This window comes from Microchirus variegatus, assembly GCF_963457635.1.
Source record: "Microchirus variegatus genome assembly, chromosome: 16".
Classification (NCBI taxonomy): domain Eukaryota; kingdom Metazoa; phylum Chordata; class Actinopteri; order Pleuronectiformes; family Soleidae; genus Microchirus; species Microchirus variegatus.
In genome coordinates, this window is record NC_139817.1 from 11,889,155 (window position 1) to 11,910,937 (window position 21,783).

Genomic DNA, 21,783 nt, shown 5'->3' on the forward strand with positions numbered 1-21,783 from the left:
GTCAAACCTGGAAATGACGATGTTCTTGAATGTCTTGTTTTGTCCACAAACCAAAATGATTCAGTTTTAATGATTTCTTTATGTGGAGCAAAGAAACAAAGACATTATTCACATTTAAGAAGCTAAAACAATCGGAAATCTTGTTTTATTAATGAAAAACCGAGCCTCAAACCGATGAATCGATTATCAAAATAGTTAACAATTATTTCATTTAGTAATCGATGAATAATCAAATAATTGTTTCAGCTCTAGTATCAGAGTTACAGAAGAGGACAATGTTGATTTCCATACTGATGCAAATGAGTAACTTATCTTATTTTTTTGACTACCTTAATGTGTGGGTTTCTCATCTAAATTGCCACGGTATTATTTGATTGCACCAGGTGTTTTTAGGTTCATCCTATTGCTTCGAGCCACGGTAATGATATTGTAAGTTTGCTTGAATCAGCATCCCTGTGCGCCCACAGTGCATGACCTCAGGATTTCTCCTTTCGCTTCCTTGCTTGAATGGCACTGTGCAGTCTGTCTCCTCCCAAATCCCTCTGTTATTTCCCCACGTCTGTCTCCTTCATTTGCAATGGAAGATGGAGCGTTGTTTCCCTTAATCCGCTTTTCTCATAACAGAGCCCCAGTTAGTCAGTCAACCAGCCATAAGACGCCACAACCGAGCTCAGTTGCCGGAATTTGACCAATAAACAACCTCATACAGGACGCACACCAATCTTTTCTCTTCTTTCTTTCTTATCTCATCATCTGGGAAAACGATCCTTGCAACCATCACCCCCGCTAGGCCTATAACCTGACAAACAGATAAAATCTGGGGCCATGGGAGTTGTCACTCCTCAGTTGATGTGTGAACGATGGTGCGACCTCGTAAAGTGCACATGCATGACTGAGGATGTATGGGTCTCATTTTTATTACATTCACCTCTCTGTGAAGCGTACATGCAGGGAAAAGGGGGCTGCTGATTGAAGGGAAAACAAGGGTTGCAAGGAAGAAGAAAGGGTGAATGTATTCCCCTTGATTGTTTTTTTGTGGTTTCTTTATACGGCATTTTGATATTTTGACATCGCATATATTTTCATTATCACACCTTCACAAAACAACCACCACCGGAGTTTGAGACTACTCCAGATTTTTCCTACTAGATGAAAAGGTATTACTTTATGTAATTTTGTTTTTTTTAAATTGAATTTTCTTCACATTATTAAATTAGATCAACCACATTCTGCGCTGACAGGTAATGTTGTGCAGTCTCTGGTGGGCTTTGTCTTTTTTGGTTTATCCCTCTGACAGGCACCAGTACCATGTTTTGGAAAAGAGCCCTCACGATAAATAGCATTCCGGGTTTTGTGTGCTACACGAAAGGTTATGTTGTCTTTATTGGCTTGACAGACGCCTTTAGTCTTCTGTAAACAAAATAGAGATGTCTGTGTGAGGTAGCAGGTGGACCAATTTGTCATCCAGTCTGGCTATCACTCTGTCCTACTCACACACACACACACATGCGTCTATGTAAACACTTGACTGTACAATGCGGAAACCTTCATTTTGAACTGGGAAACCTCCTTTTATATACGTGGCTTTTGCACCTATGAGGAACTTGAGTTTATGTATGCATCAAACAGAGTTTTATTTGACCCTTGCCAGTTCTCACTCAAACCATATGTCTTCGGTTGGCATTTGTATCACATTGTTGGACTTATCCAAACACAGTTGAGTGTGTGTGTCTGTGACTTTTGTATCCAGCCACGAAGGAATCTTTGCCTGGCTGTTAGTAGCAGCTCTGCCTGTGTGTTTATACTCCTCTGCTGACCTCATGACCCACAGGTCACGATGATCACGAAAGCACGCTGTAGGTCACAGACACATTTGGACACACACTCTGTCTGGTATGAGTGTTGGTGTGATTATGTGACAGGGTTTTTCCTTGTATGTAAGGCATTTCAATACATGAATATGAAGCTTTAGGTTTCTTTATGTGGTTTGTGATATTAGTAGTTTTTTTTGTTTGTTGTTTTTTCATCATTCATTCTCAAATACTGTAAATCACTTCGGCAAGTTTAAGTTTTTTTGTCCTCTATCCCTTATTTTAAGAGTTTGAATAAGCACATAGTCAACTTTTTAACTGTAACAAATTACATTCCAGTAAAGTAACAATATGATGGTATGTTTAAAGTATTATCCGTGTCATAGCTTGGTAATTAGAATTACTATAGGCTACCATCTATGTAATTCCATCTCATGAAATGTGTGACTATTGTATCATATTATAAAGCTGAATTCCTCCCTTATATCCCATACAGATCTCCCACTGTTATTACCAAGCTTTTACCTGGTGATTACATTATAAATAAGATGATATTACCAAACTATAACTGCTCATCTGCTCATCCACAAATCTGTAACTGTCAAAGATCCCTGGAAAGCTTCTATATAAATATATATGTGTGTATATACACTAACGTTCAAAAGTTTGTACGGGTCACTTCGAAATGTCCTTATTTTTGAAGGAAAAACACAGAAATACACTCTATGCATCTGGAGAGATGGTTGCTGGAACCATCTCTCCAGTGTTATAATGGTACATTGTGTTTGCTTATCGCGTTAGAAGGCTATTGGATGATTATAAAACCCTTGAAAACCCTTGTGCAATTATGTTAGCACAGCTGAAAACAGTTTTGCTGGTTCTTTGACGAAAGCAAAATTATTATTTTAAATGAAAATCATTATTTATAATCTTGTCAATGTCTTGACTATATTTTCTATTCATTTTGCAATTCTTTTGATTAATGAAAGTGTGACTTTTAATGGAAAACACAAACAAATTGTATAGGTGACCCCAGACTTTTGAACGGTAGTGTATGTGTGTGAATATATATTTTTATACACTTGCATATCTGAAATATCTGCACTCGCAAGTTCTCATTTGCAGTCCTTCAGGTTGTGTAATGTGTTCAACAGATGTACAAGAGAGAATCAGAATTTCATGGAAGCTTCTGACATGGCTGTCAGACTGATCTACTGTTCTGCTGTTTGCTAACCCCCTCACCCTGCAATAGCTGCCGAACCCCATGTTCATGTGAGGCATGAACATGACTGGGGGCACACTGTATCTCTATAGGAGTCAGATTTATTATGGTGGTGGGTAGTGTTAATGACTTAATGTGTTTTTTTTTTTTTTTTTTTTTTTCAAATATATTTTATTGAGCATTCAAGATACAGGTACAATCATTAATACATTTCAGGCTCCTTTTTTTTTTTGCTTATAAGTATGCTCACAAAGTCGAAGAGGATATTGTATGCTGATAAAACACAACAGAGAAAACAAAACAAAACATAGAAAACAAACAAAATAGACAATGTAACATAAAGGACATATCAGGTTGACTAGGACCCACCCTCCCCCCCCCCCCCCCCCCGAAGACCCTACTCTAAACTGCGTCAACGCTGCTTACTGCATATTATAAGATGGGCTGTTGCGTTGAGTTTGTGTAAGGTATGATGTGAAGGGTTGCCAGGTTTTATCAAAATGTTGAAGTCTGTCTTTCAGGATGTGCCTTATCCTTTCTAGATGGAGTGTATTTGTAAGGCTGTCTAGCCACAACTTTGATGTGGGTGCGTTTACATTCTTCCATAATGTGAGGATCAGTTTTTTTGCTATTATGAGGCAATATGAAATAAAACGCTGTTGTGCTTTGGAGAATGTCCTGAAAGTTTCAGATACACCAAGAACAATGAGTATAGGATCTGGCTCAATCATTGTCCCCATGACGTCAGACATTATACCGAAAACATCACACCAAAAAGAATAAATTTTTGGGCACAAAGCATAACTATGAAGGTGAGTTGCAACAGAGGAGTTGCATTTATCACACATAGGTGATATTTCTGGGTATATGTTATGTAGTTTTTCCTTTGAAAAGTGTAACTTATAGATAACTTTAAATTGAATGAGACAGTGTCTTGCACTGAAAGAGCAGGTATTAATATTTTCCAAGGCGCTGTTCCATAGCTCATTTGTAATTGGTTCACCAAGTTCTTTTTCCCATTTGCATCTATGTATGTTGGGAGAGGGGGAGCTTAATGATAAGAGAGTATGATAAATGTGTGTAATCAATTTTGGTAGTCTTGATGATAGTTTCAAACAATCATCTATTGATGTTCTCGACTCTATCTGAAACTCCTTTACATGTTTTCGTATATAATCCCTGATTTGCAAATATTGAAAAAAATTGTTATTTCCTAATTCGTATTTCTGCTGTAGTTGTGAAAATGAGGCAAAAACACCTTGTATATATAGATCTCCAACAAATTTAATACCTTTCTGACTCCAGACAGAGAATGCTCCGCCCATTCTGGAAGGGGTAAAAGTGGGATTTCTATCTATGGCCAAGGCCTGAGAAATAGGTTTGAGCCTAAAGTGGGATCTGATTTGTTTCCAGATACGGATCATGTTGTGAATAATAGGATTGTTATTGTATAATAATTTACTTATATTAGTTGGGGCCAGCAGGATTGCAGACAATGAATAAGGATGACAGTCCTCCTGTTCCATCAGTAGCCAATTAGGTGGGTGTGTTGAGGTATTAAGAGAGAAAGTGAACGTCTTAATTGCTGAGGCCCAGTAATAGAATAAAAAATTTGGGAGTGCTAATCCTCCTAGATGTTTAGGTTTGCAAAGATATTTCAAGCCTATTCTAGGGATGACTTAATGTGTTTTGAGGGACAGGCGTGTCATGACTGATTCATGGCAGTTGGGTGAGAGTAAAATTCTCTTTCTGTTCACAGCACGGTGCGCACATGGAACTTGAGCTCAGAGAAGAAGCACAAGTCTGTGTTCAAACCCCGCTCCATCCAGGGAAAGAAGGTCATACCCACATGTTGCACCTACAGCCGTGATGGGAAGTTGATTGCAGCCGGCTGCCAGGATGGCACCATCCAGATCTGGGACAGAAACCTCAGCGTAAGTCTTAAAACTCACTCGCATACCAACCGCCATGATGTGCAAACAATGTGGTTGTAAACATAGGATGTGTTATGGCCTTGGGTACAGGAGTCATGAGACTCAGGTCATCCGGTCACAGGCCAGAAGGGTCGGAGTTCAAGAAGTCACTAACACTGACCACAATTCATGTACCTGACTTTGAAATGTTTCTGTCTAAACCACAAATATCTGAGAATAATATTGAATAGCTTTTACATTCAGCCTGTCAACAACAATAATAATAATAATATTTAATATTTCCACTATTCAAGTTCAGTGTGTTAACACGCCAGCATTAGCACTCATTGGTATTGCAATGTCATTATTCATATAGGTTTAAGTCGAAATTTCTTGATAGATTTTGATCTGAGGTTGAGGTGATCGCTTCAGTGTTGGGCCAAGCATCAGACGGAAATATAGTCCTTAGAGTCTACATCACAAGTACGACAAAACGCAGCTGATTATGTAACTGAATTAACTGATGTGTGATGATTGAGTCGTTCCACAGAAGTTGCTGGGAGGCCCAATCAAAATTTCCCCTGCGTAGATTTTCCAGTTTAAGTTAATTAGTCAATTATGTGATCAAAGTTCATTCCATTTTTTACAATTTGCGTTGTTGAGGTAATAGTTGATCTTGGCTCATGGGATCCATTGCTCTCCCTCATTTGGCTATTTTCACTTGACTTACCGGACTAATGTTTATTGTCTATAAAAATTACTTCCATTCCCAGATGGAGAATTTATTCTCTCCATATTTCACCATGAGGCTCTTCTGAAGCTTTCAAATGTTACATCAATGACTGTTACTCTTTAACCTGCCTGTCTACTCTTGAGTTTGTCTTGTTGATGTCTGTCACAGTGACCCCTTACTGGTCAGGGTCTGACCAGTAACCGTGATATCACTCGCAGTTTCCCGATGATCAGTGCCAGAGAAGGTTTTGCACCCTATTTTTCATACACGGATGGAAAGGGGAGGAAAGGTGTGTTTCCAGTGAAGCACATGTTTTGAGTCGAGTTTGATGCAGAACTGAGTCAGTATTTTCAAAGAAGATGTGTTGCAGGTGACATTCCTGAGATATATTCTCTTACGTTATGGCTAGCTCTTTTTAAAAACGTGATTTCACTCACCTGTGAGTACTAAAACACTATGGACCAACATTTTAACACGGCAAATACAATTGATGTTGGACTGCGTACAGATATTGCTAAATAGTTCTAGTGAAATTTATTTGTTTCACTTTATGTATTTGCATCTGTCCAACCTCATAAGTAGATTAGGTTGCCTGCTTTTGTCGTTTTAAATGAGAAAAGCAACGCTGACATTAAGCTACAGTTAGTGAGTTGGAACAGATAGACAGAGAAGCTTATCCAGATTAGTCAAATGAGAAGTAGGCTACATGACAATTACTCCAACAGTCAACTTTCCAATCACAGGACTTAAAATGTTGGTTGATGCAGGAGTGTTGGTTTTTCCCCTACAAGTGTGTCTGTGCTCGTACAGCCTCCCATCTCTTCTTCACTCACCCATCACTCTTCCCTTGGACCTGCAAACCATAAGCGATTGGGTTAAAGCTCTCGAAATTTATTACCCCCTCCTTCTCCAAACTAAATATTTACCCTGTGTCCCATAGCAGCTTACAATAGTCATGTCTGTTGTCTTACCACTGGAGCCTGTCTTGTCTGAATGGCTGACGATTCTAGTTCGGTGCCCTCTGCCCTAATCAGCAACCTGTGCTGCTGAGTCAAATTCAGCCACAACCCTAAAAGGGAGTTGACCTCTCAGTGGTTTTATTGCAGCTGCCTCACAAACTCAAATGAAGTCTATCTGTTGTAGTATCACCGCTATTACTCATGTCCGGAATATGTGGGCATATCAATCACGATCAATCATGTACATGACCTTGATCTGAAGCTCAGTCTGAAGAGAACCTATTGAGGCTGACACATCCGTGCTCTTGAACCCTGACATTGGTTGATTGATCCTATGATGGGAGTCAAGTAGGTCTCTTTTCAGTGGACTGCCACAGAGAGTGATTGCATGCTCATTCCCTGACCAGAGGGGTCGGTGCCAGAATTACAAGACTGCATGTAAATGGTTGCCAGGTAATGTGCACTCTGCATTGTGCATGGAGGGTGCAGGTCTTTGTTCCAAAACATTACCACAGAGACCTAAGGAATGCTCTGATGTCATTGGTGGACTTGGATGCTTCCAGACTTCAAAGTGGGAAACCAGAAGAGGTGGTTTTGAACACAGTGGGGAGTGCTGTTATGGGATGGCATGTCCTTATTCATCTTAGTTTTGTCACTGCAATAAATCCTCAGTTATCACGAGCCAAACATAATAGATACCTACATTAATCTAGAGTTCATAATTCTGGATCAATTCCTCCACTCACTTCATTTCTCCACTTTTATTCCAAGTTGTACATACCTTACTGTCAGCAATCACAACTTTTCCCTGGCACATCATTTATAGCCACCAACTTAAAATGGGCCCTGCACTCTATCACCATCAAATAGTAACTCTGCGAGTTAAAAAAAGATAGAACTGTTGGAAATTTAAACAAACAGAGTGACGGGAAGCAAAAGGAAAAAAAAAGCCCTTTGAAAATGTTTAGAAAATTGTCTAGGATTTGATAACCAGTGTACATCCACAGCCTGAACAGGTCTTTATGGAAACATTTAAAGTGCAATGCCACAGATCCACTATACTATCAAAAGACAGCTTGGTCATAAACATTTACACGAGGCTTCAGTCCCACAGAAGATGATTCCTCCCATTTCAACATGTGGAGTTACTAAAGGACATTGAAGAGATGCTTTTCATCAAGGTTGTTCTTCAGCTTTTACTGTTGTACCCATTCCGTATCCATATTTAACATAGAACAAAGACTTGGAAACAGGAACAGTAGAGAATACAATTTTTCGCTCAGCATGTAGCTGAGACATAGAGGAATAGAGTTACTTTAATATAGCCCACTATTGAATTATCTGGACACTCAATCCAATGTGATCCTCTAACACGCAAGGCTTTACATCACATTGCCACTTGTTGATTTCCATGAAAGATCAGAGCAGCTGTCCTGCGCTGCGGTTTGGCCGCTTGATTCTCAGAACGTAACAAAGGTCAGAGTGATGTATTATAACCGACTTCAGAGTGGGCATCATTAAGTCTCTCAGGTGTGTGGTTGTAAAAATATGGAGGTAGGAGAAATGCAGAGCTGCACAGTATTTATATAGAGATACTGAGTGTGGTCAGGAACAGTTGTCTCTGTGGTCGATTGCAGTCATAGTCTGCTGAGGATGAAACCCAACGCTGTGTTCCTTCAGCTATGCTGCCTCTGAATGTGTGTAGATGTGGAACAGGAGCGCGCATGTGTGCGTGCACATGTCGGTTTGCATATGCAATATGTTATTTAAAGTGCAATACATGCAAACCTGTTTTTAAAACACAATGACAGTTGTTAGAATCGACTAAATTTATCAGATTGAGATCAGAGTGCACAGCTCTCAGATGACATCACAAGGCATGAGAGAAGATTCAAACAGTCTACAAGAATCCGGTTTCACAGGCCGGGTGTGTAGATTATCACAGGAAGCAAGCGCCATGGCATTTACCAAAGGCAGCCAACTTAAGGCTAGTAAATAAACACTCTGGCTTTCAAAACAACACCACATGACCTAGAAATAGCTGTCACGGCCATTTGTTTGCGATAAACAACAATATCTGTTAAAGGGACCTTGTTTTTGGTCATTTGTAGTCAAGTAATTAAGGTAGGTACTGTGTATTTGGTATTTCCCAGTTCTTGTCCGACTTATCATGTGAAAAATAAATGAGCCACTTTGACTGTTTTTTGTGTGCGGGCAGGATGTATTTTTATACATATGCTATAGACAGTGAAGCGTTGCACAACAAAACGACAGGAAAATGGTTTAAAAATGACGTGCTAACAGCAGATGGTCTTAATCTTAGAAATATAGACTTCATATGAAAAGAGAGAGAAAAGTCACGAGGAATGATGGAATGGTTCATGGGGGGTCGAACAAGAGCTCATAACTTTTCTAGTTGACCCCGGGGAAACCTGTGGCTATGGTTAGAAACAGTTTTTGAAGTAATTTTGTGAGATAAACAAAGGCACACCACTCGCCCTGAAACTCAGTATTTTTTCCCGACACAATCTGGAGAAGCCACTGTCCTTTCTGATGGACCCATTTTTAGAGTTTTTATAATCATAAGTGAAGATAATTCCAAGAAAAGTAGCATACACTTCAGTTCATATTTTGTTGATCCCACCCAGTCACATTTGTGCTTACAATAAATACTTGTAAAGTTGAATGGGAGTGTTATATTTGGATAAGCTACCATTGTCCATGAGTGGTAATGTGATTTAATGGGACGCCCAGTGTCTTTGTTTCAACCTTGATCGAAAGAGCTGAGCTCAGTCACCATGTACCCTAAGTCTTGACCTTGCAGAATACAATTTCAGCTACCACTTATCGGGGCCTTAAATAGCCTTTACCGACATTCACATGATTAGAAAATGTAAATGTAGCTTTTACATTAAACTGGCCTTTTACTTTCTTAATCTACTCAATTTAATGCAGCAAATGAAAGAGTACTTTTACCTGAGATAACGAATGAATAAAGTGGAACTCTACAGTAATATATGATTAAAATGCTGATTAAATGAAGCAAAAAAAAATCATCCCCAAAGAGACGACAGAGGCTTAGTGGCTGCAGTTGAAAAAAGGGGAATCCATGTTATCAAGCTAATGGCGTTATCTTCCTCGTCCAAGTTAATAACTTCCCTCCATTTACTTTGGAAGTGAAGTATGGCCTCGTTTGCTTCTCGTGTCGTGAGGGCACATCAGTCATTCATCTCACACGCCACTCTCCCCTGCTCTTTTTGCCAGCATTTGTCTTTGCTTCTCTATCTTATCTGTCCTCTACGCTCTGTGCTCACTTGAAATTTCTTATCCTCCTTTCTTGGTCAAAAGCCTGTATTGCTGCAATTCCCTTTTCAGTGATTTATTTGCATTCCGTTTAGAATTAATGAAAATGTAGCCGTATAAACCAAGGTTATGTTTGTTTGAGTGTTAGCCAGCTTGTTTCCCAGACTATTGCTTCACTCGCGTCTAGTAATGATCCATCTCTGTAATCTGGCTGTACTCGGCCCAGGTAGAATGAAGGAACTGGAGAGTAAATGTGGGAAGAAACGGGGAGACGTCCTCGATGATGAGGCATTCCAGTAGTGCTAATAAAATTAGTTTATTAGTTGACTGACAGAAAATGAATCAGCAACAGTTTTGATGCAGTTTTTTTAGTTAATTTCTCAGGCAGAAGGCCATTGTTATGCTTTTCAGACCGACTGAACAAAATCATTTTCTAGACAATATGAATAATTGATGATTAGCTTTATAAACAATAGTCACTAATGTTGTTGCAGCCCTAATTGTAAAATCTACAGCTAATTTTTATAATTGCTTTGACATTATTGACTTTTGTGCATAAGATTAGACAGAGATAAGAACTACTTTGTCTTTTATCTACTGGTGAACCTTTTGTGTGGCCTTTCCTGTGTATTTTGTGAGAACCATGGAGGAAAATATCTTTGGGATGAAGCGTTGAACTGGGTTATTTCCAGCTTGGTTCTGCAGACGACTTGGCACTCGCACTCCCCTGAACTACAGTAGCACTCTACTTACTCTCAGGACTGTGGAAGTGCACCAAAATGGCATCATGTCTTGAAGCTGGTTGGATGAGAACTGGAAATGCCTCTATTTGCAGGGGATACATGACCGCAGGAGATGGAAATAATTAAGTTGTGTTTTTTTTCTCTTTCTATAATCATACTTATGGTACGTATGTTAATTTGTCATGATGATGATGGTTTGCAAGAATATTATTACCGTGAAAATGATTGACAGATTGATTACGTTGTATTAGCTCTCCGTGCACATTACTCAAATCTGGAACTGGCTTGTGCTACATATCAACATATAGCTTTAGGGCTTTCCAAAGAAGTTTGATTGCTTGCCATAGAGAAAGCTTAATAACTGCCTCTACATTCAGCTCCAAATCATAGGATCCTTAACTTCCCATGATGTAATTTTTTTTTCATCTTATCCTTTTTAAAGGGAAGGATAGGGTTACCACATCACTGCTCATCCTTAGATATTACTAGAGATTTTCAGGCAAGCCTCACTGTCCATATTTAGAAATGGGTCGTTCTAGATATTCTGGAATAACACTTGAGAGCTGTTGTCACACACCGAGACTTGTGATTTAGCACTTGTTTAAGAGTGAACATTAATAAGTGGGAATCAAAAGAGTGATGTTTGCCGAGGCCTACAGTTAGAGCTGTCTGTGTTGTTGGCTGGTAAAATTATAGCCGGTGGAAATTACAAGACTATTTTTGGTAAGCTCAAAGGAAAAGATAATCAAAATACCAGACAGTTAGAATTATACTTTTATTTTCATTATGTTTAGGTTTGCCGAGTTAAATCTCTGTCGTCTTTGCTGAATGAGTGAGGTGAGTGCAAGTGCGTGAAGTTTCTGGTATATTGTAGGATGTTGACGGTTTGAAAGTATACATACTCTATGCACACAGTATATACACGTATAGTGTGTGTTTATGGAGGGAATTGAAACCATGTGTTGTTTTGAAGAGAGGTAATTTGAGAAGGGTTTGCTAGTGAAGCAAAACATTGGCTGTTTCATCGCATAGTTCATCAGATTATAGGCTTTCAATATATTATTTTTGGTCTACGGTAGTATCTACAGCTCCCTGTGTACAATGGACTTAATCTAGTCTGATCTTGATCGTGATGTCTTATCAATTTTGTTTTAAGTATATAAATAAACCTGAAACTGTATTTGCTCAAGTCAATCTATTTGTGTTTGTCTATTATTAGACACAAACGGGAGTAACTTCTTGCCGTCATGTCCCCTCAACATAACTTTCACTTAGGTGTGAGTTGGGTCTTAAAATGTAGATGTGCTGCAGATCAATTCTAAATCAATAAACTATACCAGACCCCTTTTCAATCGATATCATCAATCCATTGTTTTCTCTTTTCCCTCCCAGGTCCATACAAAGTTCCACTGTCGGCAAGCTCACACACCAGGAACCGACACCTCCTGCCTCACTTTCTCCTATGATGGCATGACTCTGGCTTCACGTGGGGGTAAGACGGAATCTCACAGTCTCGTGTGCCAAACCCTAAGGCCAGCTTGTTTCACACAGTGTTTTACTACTGATTCAAAGCAAACATTTTGTAAACAGAAAAGCTCATTTTTTGTATTACTCTCTGTAATCTAGTCAAGGGTTTTTCTAACTCTTAGACAAACAAGATTACCCAATCCAACATACAACCTTGAATTTGTACTTTCTCAAGAATAACTCTCCCATTTTGCACTTAACCCATTGTCTGTATTTGTTCTTTTCTAGGTGATGACACTCTCAAGACGTGGGACATACGCAACTTCAGGAAACCAGTAAATGTAGCGACTGGATTAACCAACTACTTTTCAATGTAAGACTCTTAATCCCGTTAATCTGTCTTGTTTGTTGTTCCTCGTATAAGGGAATTAATACACGGATAATGAACTGATCTCCTGTGTGTGTACATCTCTCTGTTTAGGACTGACTGCTGCTTTAGCCCAGATGACAAGCTTCTTGTCACCGGGACGTCGGTGAAGAAAGATGAGGGAAATGGGAAGCTGGTTTTCTTTGACCGAGCTTCCTTCCAGAGGGTCTATGAAATAGAGGTCACCAGTGCGGTAAGTCTTTAATACATATTCCACAAGCTCACGTTACAAAATATTTTTCAGCTGGTTGTTTATAAACCATGTCCCAAAATGATGCACAATGGAAAAGAAATTCAATGAAAACATAATGAGAGACAATGAAACTATTGTGTAAGTTATTTATTCCCCGTGGAAGTGGTTTTGGCTTAAAAACTTGCACACTTACAATATTTATACGACCATATCTTTAAAATACAACAGAAATCTAGTGACACATTTTGATACGGGGCTTTAATCCAACACAGACTTGTGTGTATTCAAACGTTATTTTGTTATTTTAATTGATATTTAAACATGTGGCCATAATTATGTAAAATACAGATAAACAGTTGTGTACGCCAGAGGGAATTGTAGAGACAACTCTTCAACTGTTAGGTCAGACGATGACTTAAGATGTTTTTTTGTTTTTTTTATTTGAATTGATACCAGATCACGTAGACAAAGAAATTAGTTTTTCTTTTCTCTGTAATTCAAATCAAATATCAAATGCCCCCATCTTCCAGCAGTTTCTGGACATGTCTTTCATTCTGTCCTAGCAACATGGCAAAATACATGTTTTCTTAATATTGAGCCAGGGAGATAAATTAAGTGGCAGCATTTTTGGGGGAAATGCAGAGGATGGAGATGAAATTCATGGACATGGGAGTGAAGGGAGAAGAGCAAAGTCATGAAATGAAACCAGGGGAAAGTAGAATAATTCCCACACACAGGACAGTGATTGACACTTCCATGTCAAGAATAAGTATGTTCCATTCACATGTACAGGCTACACTGCAAAACACGAAGGAATAAAGGTGCTGAAATGAAGGGGGCAGAGGTGCTGTCTTCAGCATCCTGCGCCTCCGTCTCCTAATCTGTCCTTTTCGTCACATTTAGCCCCATCTATAGTCATAACAGTTAGGTCTGACAGAGAGGCTAATCGCCTCTTCTCGCTGGGACACAACACTTTCACAAGAGCCACGGAGTGAACAACGTCTGAGAGAGGAAAGAGACAAAAGCTGGGTTTGTGCGTCTGTGTATCTCTCTGCTCTGCCAGCCAGCTGCTGCGAGCCTGCAAAACCTTGGCAAAGCATTCACACCAAGTTCACACACCACTGCACAGTTGGGCAGATTGTGTGTTTTTGCTGACCCAAATGTTTAACTCAAATGTAATTGTAAAAAAAAAAAAAGAAGATTATACTTCCATTTCTTTGGTCACTTTTTAATCTAATCTAATCTAGTTTAGATTAGAAATGAGTAGTTAAATTACGCAAAATGTTTTGTAATATATAATATAACGAGCTGAAACATTTAACGATGAATCGATTATTAATCTATTAGTAAATTAATCAATCTTCAACTATTTTGATAATCGATTAATCGGTTTGAAACTTTTTTCATTATCTAAACAAGATTTCTGATTGTTTTAGCTTCTTAAAGGTGAATATTTTCTTTGCTCCACATAACAAAGAAATCATTAAAGCTGAATTATTTTGGTTTGTGGACAAAACAAGACATTCGAGAACATCGTCATTTCCTGGTTTGACAAACACTGATGACGTTTTTTAACATTTTCTGACATTTTATGGACCAAACGATTAATCGATAAAATAATCAACAGATTAATCGATTATGAAAATAATCGATATAGTTGCAGCTCTAATAATATATTTAATATAATTAGAATATTTAATATAGTTATTATAATATAATAGCTAAAAGTGTGTTAAGTGTTAATAAGTGTGTTCACTTTAACAGAAAATACCTTTCTAAGATGATTTCACTTTGAGGTCTACACTACTATTTGTGTCGCACAACTGTAATCGTTTCTCCTCACTTTCTCTGTGGTGATGATGATGTTGCGACAGGCAGCATCAAAGAAAGTCCCCAGACACTTTGGGTCAAAGAGTCTGTTTAGAACTTAGCCGCCCACCTCCTCCCATGCATCACCCTGTGGACATTTGTCTTCTCTTTCACTTTAATGAAGAGGGTAAACATTTGCAAGTGATTTTTCCATTGGCCTTTCACTCGTCCAGCCATCTGCCATTGTGAGAAATTCTGCAAGCGTCGGCCGAGTTTTGCGGGCAAGGAGAGTAAAACATCTTCCTGTGTGTTCACTCGTCGAAATCAACGAATTTACCACAAAATCCAAGCCAGTGCCACAACAATCTTGTAATCGAGTAATCTTGAGACTGTCATCGGCTTCCAAACTCTGTGGCAATAGTTAACTTTACTCTAATCTCTCAAGATGTATATGGTGATGGTTTAAAGTACTATAATTGTGCTATTTATCTCCAAAAGGAATAACAACATAATAATAGCAGTTGAAGTCATTCACATATTTGAGCATTTTCCTATAACTTAATATACTGAATTTGCTTTTGTATCTGTAAAAGCTTTGCTTTGTATTGAGTGGACACAGAAGCATAGAAAACATATGTTGGAAGTTGGAACATGATACGAGTTCACACTTGATAAAAAAAAACGTGATAAAAGAACCTCTTAAGTGGTAGCATCAGTTGTGGATAGCTGAGATAAATTACAGTAATATTGTGAAATTGCTTTGACATTTATGTATGTTTTGCACGGTGATACTGATGGGATACTCAGAAATGGTTTAGAGATGTACGAAGGGCGGTGTGGTACTCCCACATTTTCAAGCCTCGACATCCTCGGCTTTTGCTTAATGCGCTTTATGGTTTTTGGATGTTCATGTTTTCTTAGGTTTTCCTTAAATTAATTCTCAGCGTTATCAGTCTCTCATTTCAACTGTTATTCTAACCATCTGAGTGTTACTAGATCACCCATGTACAATTACACTAGCAGCTTTTCCAATTTTTTCTGAAATAAATCTGATTCAGGGATTGTGGCGTTGCAGCAGATTGCGTTAATGCAGTTGACATGCACTCAGTGAACCTGATGAATATGCTATTTACTATGTTTACATCAGCCACCTGCCTCGAAGATGGCCCAAGAATTTAAGTGCAGTCTTTATAAAGTGGCGTACCAGGCGGGCGAGTGAAAGGAAGGGCCACCAATCATTTCTAACTAAACAGTCTACATAACCCCAGACCTGGATTCTGGGGGTGTGCAGTGGGAGTGAAGGCTGTTTTTAGGCTCATTCGGTAAATACTTGAGACACTCTTAGTCTTTAGCTTATCTTTGTCCATCAAAAAGGGAGCAGGAACCAGGTGAGCCCCTGCTCACGATCAAAGCGCTGAACTTATAGCTTCAAATGGAGGCCAAGTGAAACTCATGCCAGATATGCTTTTTAAAGGTAAAACTTAAACTTAGCGATGCATCACTTAGTACCTACACCACTGTTCAAATGTTTGGGGTCACATATACCATATACCATAAGTTTTCCACTAAAAGTCACACGTTTATTCATCAAAAGAGTTGCAAAGTGAATAGTAAATATTGTCAAGACATGAGAAATGATGATTTTTATTTAAAATCATAATTTTGCCCTTTCGTCAAAGAACCAGCAAAACTGTTTTCAGCTGTGCTAACATAATTGCACAAGGGTTTTCAAGGGTTTTCTAATCATCCAATAGCCTTCTAACGCGATTAGCAAACACAATGTACCATTAGAACACTGGAGAGATGGTTGCTGGAAATGGGCCTCTATACACCTATGGACATATTCAATTAAAAACCAGACATCTGCAGCTAGAATAGACGTTTACCAGATTAACAATGTATAGAGTGTATTTCTGATTCATTTAATGTTATATTCATTGAACAAGTGCTTTTCCTTAAAAAATAAGGTCATTTCTAAGTGACTCCAAACTTTTGAACGGTAGTGTACTTAATTTGTTTTTTAAGAATAGGCACCTGGAGCTACATCTGTTGAACAGTAAATGGGGACTAAAGACTTCAGAGTACTGTATAGGTGCCAAACTCTTCGACAATGAGCTGCTCTCTCTGTGTCCTCAGCTTTAATTAAATTAGATAGATAGATAGATAGATAGATAGATAGATAGATAGATAGATAGATAGATAGATAGATAGATAGATAGATAGATAAGGTAGAAAAGATGCCTTCACTCTGTTTTGTCCCATGCATCTTACAAGTAAATCTCATAGGATGTAAAAGCTGGCTGTTCCAGTAAGGTTCTTCGTCCCAATTACAGACTTCCCGGACATGTGCCCACTCAGTGTGTCGCTGCGGTACTCAGAGTGGCGTTTTGTCTCTTGCCGCATTCACTTGGCTTCTGTAACTCAGACTCGGTCAGTAGCCCGTTCACATTTGGATCCACTCACTATTGACTAAACAAGGCCACACACAGCTGTTGCGTCCCGTTAGTGCTGCATAACTTTGTTTCATAATCAACACACATGGGTGAGCGGCTGTTGTCTTATTTACCCCTAATAAGCCTTTGGTATTTTTATTTGGTGGAATATAGACATCTGCTTCTGAAGAACAGACTGATTAAAGTTTCCTCCTCTGTGGTGTGATGTAATTTTGAGGACGGGAAGTGTAAACAGGGGTTCCCAGAGCATAAACATGTGGGTCTGAAGATCTGAAAAGCAGTCTTACTATTGGACTGGACTGAGCCGTGTGCTTGGTTGTGGATATCTTGGTGAATCCAGCTGGGGGTGGGCCCCACTTAACTGGTCTGCTCTCTACGGTTTGCTCGCTCCATTGTTGACAGGATGATTTGTTTGGTCTGAAGAGGCAGTTTTCTGAATTTGACTGGACTGCAATTACGTGGCTGTGTTGTCACTTCTATATTGGTTTCGCTGCCTGATTTGGGTTCCTGTGTGTTGTGTTGTGTTGTGTTGTGTTGCTGAGCTTTTGCACTGAGTGGATTCCTGACAGTACCTGTGGAGTGTAACAGAATTCCTAAATGTTGTCTTCACTTCCCTTGTCAAGGTTGCTTTAGCAACCCTGACGGCGCTATTTATAACCCATTAGACACTGAAGCACATCTACAGACACATCTACAGAATGTTCACCTCAATTGTTTGTGATACGTGTTGATGCATGTTTTGAGCTTCCAATGGGAGCAGATATCACACTTCAGCTGTATTTTTTAAAGTAATGGTTGCTATGCCAAGAAATACACTGCAGAATCCACAATGCAAACTGATAAAATACAATGTGTAGTTATTTGGTCTTCTCGGTTATTTCTGCCTGCTGATATGCAAATGGAATATACGAGGCTTATGTTAAGCACATCCTGTTTGAAGCATTTTCTAGATCTCTCTCTATCAATTACAGCTGGCTCATGATCCGGTTGAACAGATTAATCCTCATCTGCCCCACGAACCACACACAGACACACACACACACACATGACGTGGTCTCAAATGTTGTAAAATTGTGGATTACTTGACTTCACTTTCAGCACAGTCAAGGTCTCAATTTATGATTGTGTCAAATACTTACATTTGAATAAGACAGTTTTTGTGTGTTTGATTTAGGGCTGAAAGATTTTGAATACATATCTAATTGTGATTATTTTGACAGGAAATGCGATTGCGATATGATTTGCGATATCAGAGAAAAAATGGTAATTTTTACATCAATACAATTTCGGTTCATTGTTCAGCCCTAGTTTGAATAACAAAATGTAGCCATACTTATAATTTCTCTATGATTTAGTACATGTTCTCGACCATGTAGGTGCTTGTCCTTGCATATGTGTGTATGAGTTAGTGTGTGTATGCGAGTGAGACTCGTTCCACTGGTGTCATGGTTGGGAAGCAGAACAGCTGGACACTAAGCAGCTTTCACCATCACAGAATCTGGACGTTCCAGTCGTAGTCCTACCCCCACCCCATCCAACAATCATATTCTAGACCCCCACCCACTGGATCGTCTTCTGTGTTCCACATAAAGACGCTCCACTTAATCAGTCCATTTTTTTTCCTTCATTTACTGGGCGTACACTTAAACCAGATATACAGGTAGAGTGTTGTGCTGCAACTAACCATTATTTTGGTAATGGATTAATCGTTTGGTTCAGGAAATGTCAGAAAATGTTTTAAACAACGTTGATCAGTGTTGAAATGACGATGTTTTCGAATGGTCCACAAACCAAAATGATACATTTTTAATGATTTCTTTGTTATGTGGAGCAAAGAGATGAAGAAAATATTCACATTAAGAACAAACGCTCAAATATTGTTTTGATAATGAAAAAAGCTTCAAACCGATTATAAATAATTGACAATTAATTTAGTAATTGATTAATAATCGATTCATTGTTTCAGCTTTAGTTTTAGTAGAGTGGCACCAAAGTGAGACAACTGTTCCATTCACTTGAGTGAAATTTAGACTCCATTGTGAATTGGTGTGTGTTACTGATGACACCATGTCACAGGCTGTTGTGATGTTTCAGTAGTGTGTGTTAAGGCACTGGGGACAACTGTAGGAAGTCCAGCTCTAAATCAGAGGCTGAGCAGAGACATACTATATGTATATCTCTGTCCAATAACGGTGGTTGTATTCTTTCTCTGTCCCTCTCTCTCTCTCTCACACATACACACACGCATGCTTACACCTCCTGGATAAATGTAGTCATATTTGCCTATTGGCAATGGGCCATCTGTCACACACACAGATCCAGTCCTCATCCCAACAACCAAATATAGTCAACTAGAGCAAGCAGAGCATGCTCAGACTGATCCCTGCTGTACCGCAACCAACCTGGGTCACACACTCGCACACAATACCCCACAACAATAAAATATTGGAGTAACCTTGCATTAGTGAGAAACAGATGCATCCCTGCAAGTCCAGCCCACAACAGTGAGAGTAGTTAGCTGTTAATTCAAAACATGACCTCCTTTCCTCACTTGTAGCACCTTTTAATCGCTGTACAGTACAGTTTCACCGACTCTTAATGTTTCTGTCTTTTCTTTGTATCTACACCAGAGTGTCGTCCGCTGCCTGTGGCATCCCAAACTGAACCAGGTCATGGTGGGAACTGGGAACGGACTGGCCAAAGTCTACTATGATCCAGTGAAAAGCCACAGGTATTTATGGATTTGACCTTCAGTCACATATCTGGTGTCTTTAATGCTTCTTTTCATGCATAACTTAAAACCCCACCAATAACTAAAACCAGCAATTAAATTATAGTGCTAACAAGCATGCCGTTAATCAAAACAAATACTGTGACTAATAGTCTCGAGTCTTTGTTTTTGTAATCATAACTGTTAATTGAGTCTCGATATGTGGTTTTCTTTACAGCTATTTTATGGCAACACGAAATGTATTCATTTTTTCCACAGCTGAATAATTGGAGCAAATATCACATTGTTCTTTTCTCCTAAACCCTGATGTTGTCATTTTTAATATGTGGTAACTGTGTTCCATGTGGTGCTCATTTTGTGTTGTTGGCTAGTGTACTCCTGAAATCATGTGTGCTGCATAGCAAGTAGAACTAGTGCACTGAAGAAGAAAAAAAAATATCTCTATAAAGTTTTGTCTCCATATTTGCAGCAACTTTGGAAAACACTATTTTTTAAACGGACATTTTGGTTGTTATCGTCTGTATTTTTACTTATTCGCTTACTGATGAACACATTTGTTCATAGTTTTCATGAAAGTAATAAACAGGTGTTGGTTCTTATGTCTTAGAGCGTATGTGTAATGAGGTCTATGTGATAAGAGCGTATGTGTAATGTCTTGTTTTGACACCTTCAAACAGAGGGGCAATGCTGTGCGTGGTGAAGAGCAAGCGGAAAGAGAAACACGCAGAGACGCTAACACAAGATTACATCATCACACGTAAGTTCTTAACTGTCTGCACTTGTACAAAAAAAACACACATCTGTTTTGTATGAACGCCTTCCAGGAATAATGTACTTCTAATTCTCTGTTGTCTTGCCTGATTGTGCAAGGCATGTTATTTCACTCGTCACCTTTTACTCTGCAAAAGTTAAAAGTGAAGCGGCTTTCTCGAAGCCCTCCGGCAGTGAAGTTCGTTTTGAGTCACTTCCCCATCTGCTCAGCACTGCTCTCGTGAAGCAGTGGCAGAAATCATCTGAATTCACGGGCTTTAACCAGTGGAGCATAAAGTTTATCCCCAAACATTGAGAGAAAAAAACATTTAAACCTTGTTGTTGCTTTCTAACACAACAACATTCACACCCGACCATAACAGCGGTTTTGTGAGGAGAAGCCCATTAGCTGATAAATCAACGTGTGGATGAGGGGATCGACAGCCTCGGGGCACTGTGCCACGCAACGTCCATGAGGTCCATGTGGTCTGCACTCACCGTGGATCACGCTAAGGACAGCTGCCTCTCCCCACCTCTGCTGCGTGATCTCCTGCTGCTCCACACCACACACACACACACACACACACTGACAACACCCCCGACCTGTCATCCTGTCATATCACAAACACACGAGGCTGTCATCTCCTCCGTGCGTGCCTCGCACTCCTTTGCCCCCGGGCTTGAGGTCATGAGCGAGCAGGGTCCCACAGCAGCTGCAAATGCGCCGTCCCTGATTGGCTGCGAACGCCCGACTCAGGCATCATTTATTGTTTGGGCTGCCGCAGCCCCTTTCAGATGCATCATGTGATCTCCATTGCCATGCCAACAGGGTGTGAAGTAGGCAGGCATCTGATTGACACAAGCAGTGAGTGACGCACTTGATGCCCTGGCACTGGAAAATTAGAGGGGACAGGAAGCCAGTGATGGCCCATTGAGAAAAGCGAGGGAATCTTTTAACAGTAACCTTTTTGCTTAATGTAGCGTGGAGGAGGAGAATTAACAGTGAACAGTGACACGGGCTCCTGAATGGAAAATCACTTTATCTAACCCTTTAAAAAAGTCTCTCTTTCTGACCCCCGAGGGATAAGAGCTGAGCACACACTCGCTTTACACAAGCACAAATGGTTACACACACGCACAAACACACTTACTCTCTTTCTCACACACCTCCGAGGGCACTGGTTGACACTTAGCTCATGCACGCTTTCACTCACACACTCCTGGATTTAAGTGGTGGGGACCTATATTGTGATAGTGTTCACAAAAGTG

General features: G+C 39.5%; 1 protein-coding gene across 1 annotated transcript in view; it reads left to right on the plus strand.

Annotated features, from left to right (window-relative positions):
• The window catches only part of wdr70 (WD repeat domain 70), a 38,683-nt gene that overhangs the window by 12,388 nt on the left and 4,512 nt on the right, over positions 1–21,783 (plus strand). Inside the window, exons 10-15 of the mRNA XM_083903104.1 lie at positions 4,793–4,967; positions 12,077–12,176; positions 12,440–12,524; positions 12,633–12,771; positions 19,664–19,764; positions 20,442–20,521. Coding sequence (XP_083759230.1) covers positions 4,793–4,967; positions 12,077–12,176; positions 12,440–12,524; positions 12,633–12,771; positions 19,664–19,764; positions 20,442–20,521 — 680 coding nt within the window. The remainder of the gene's footprint in view (positions 1–4,792; positions 4,968–12,076; positions 12,177–12,439; positions 12,525–12,632; positions 12,772–19,663; positions 19,765–20,441; positions 20,522–21,783) is intronic.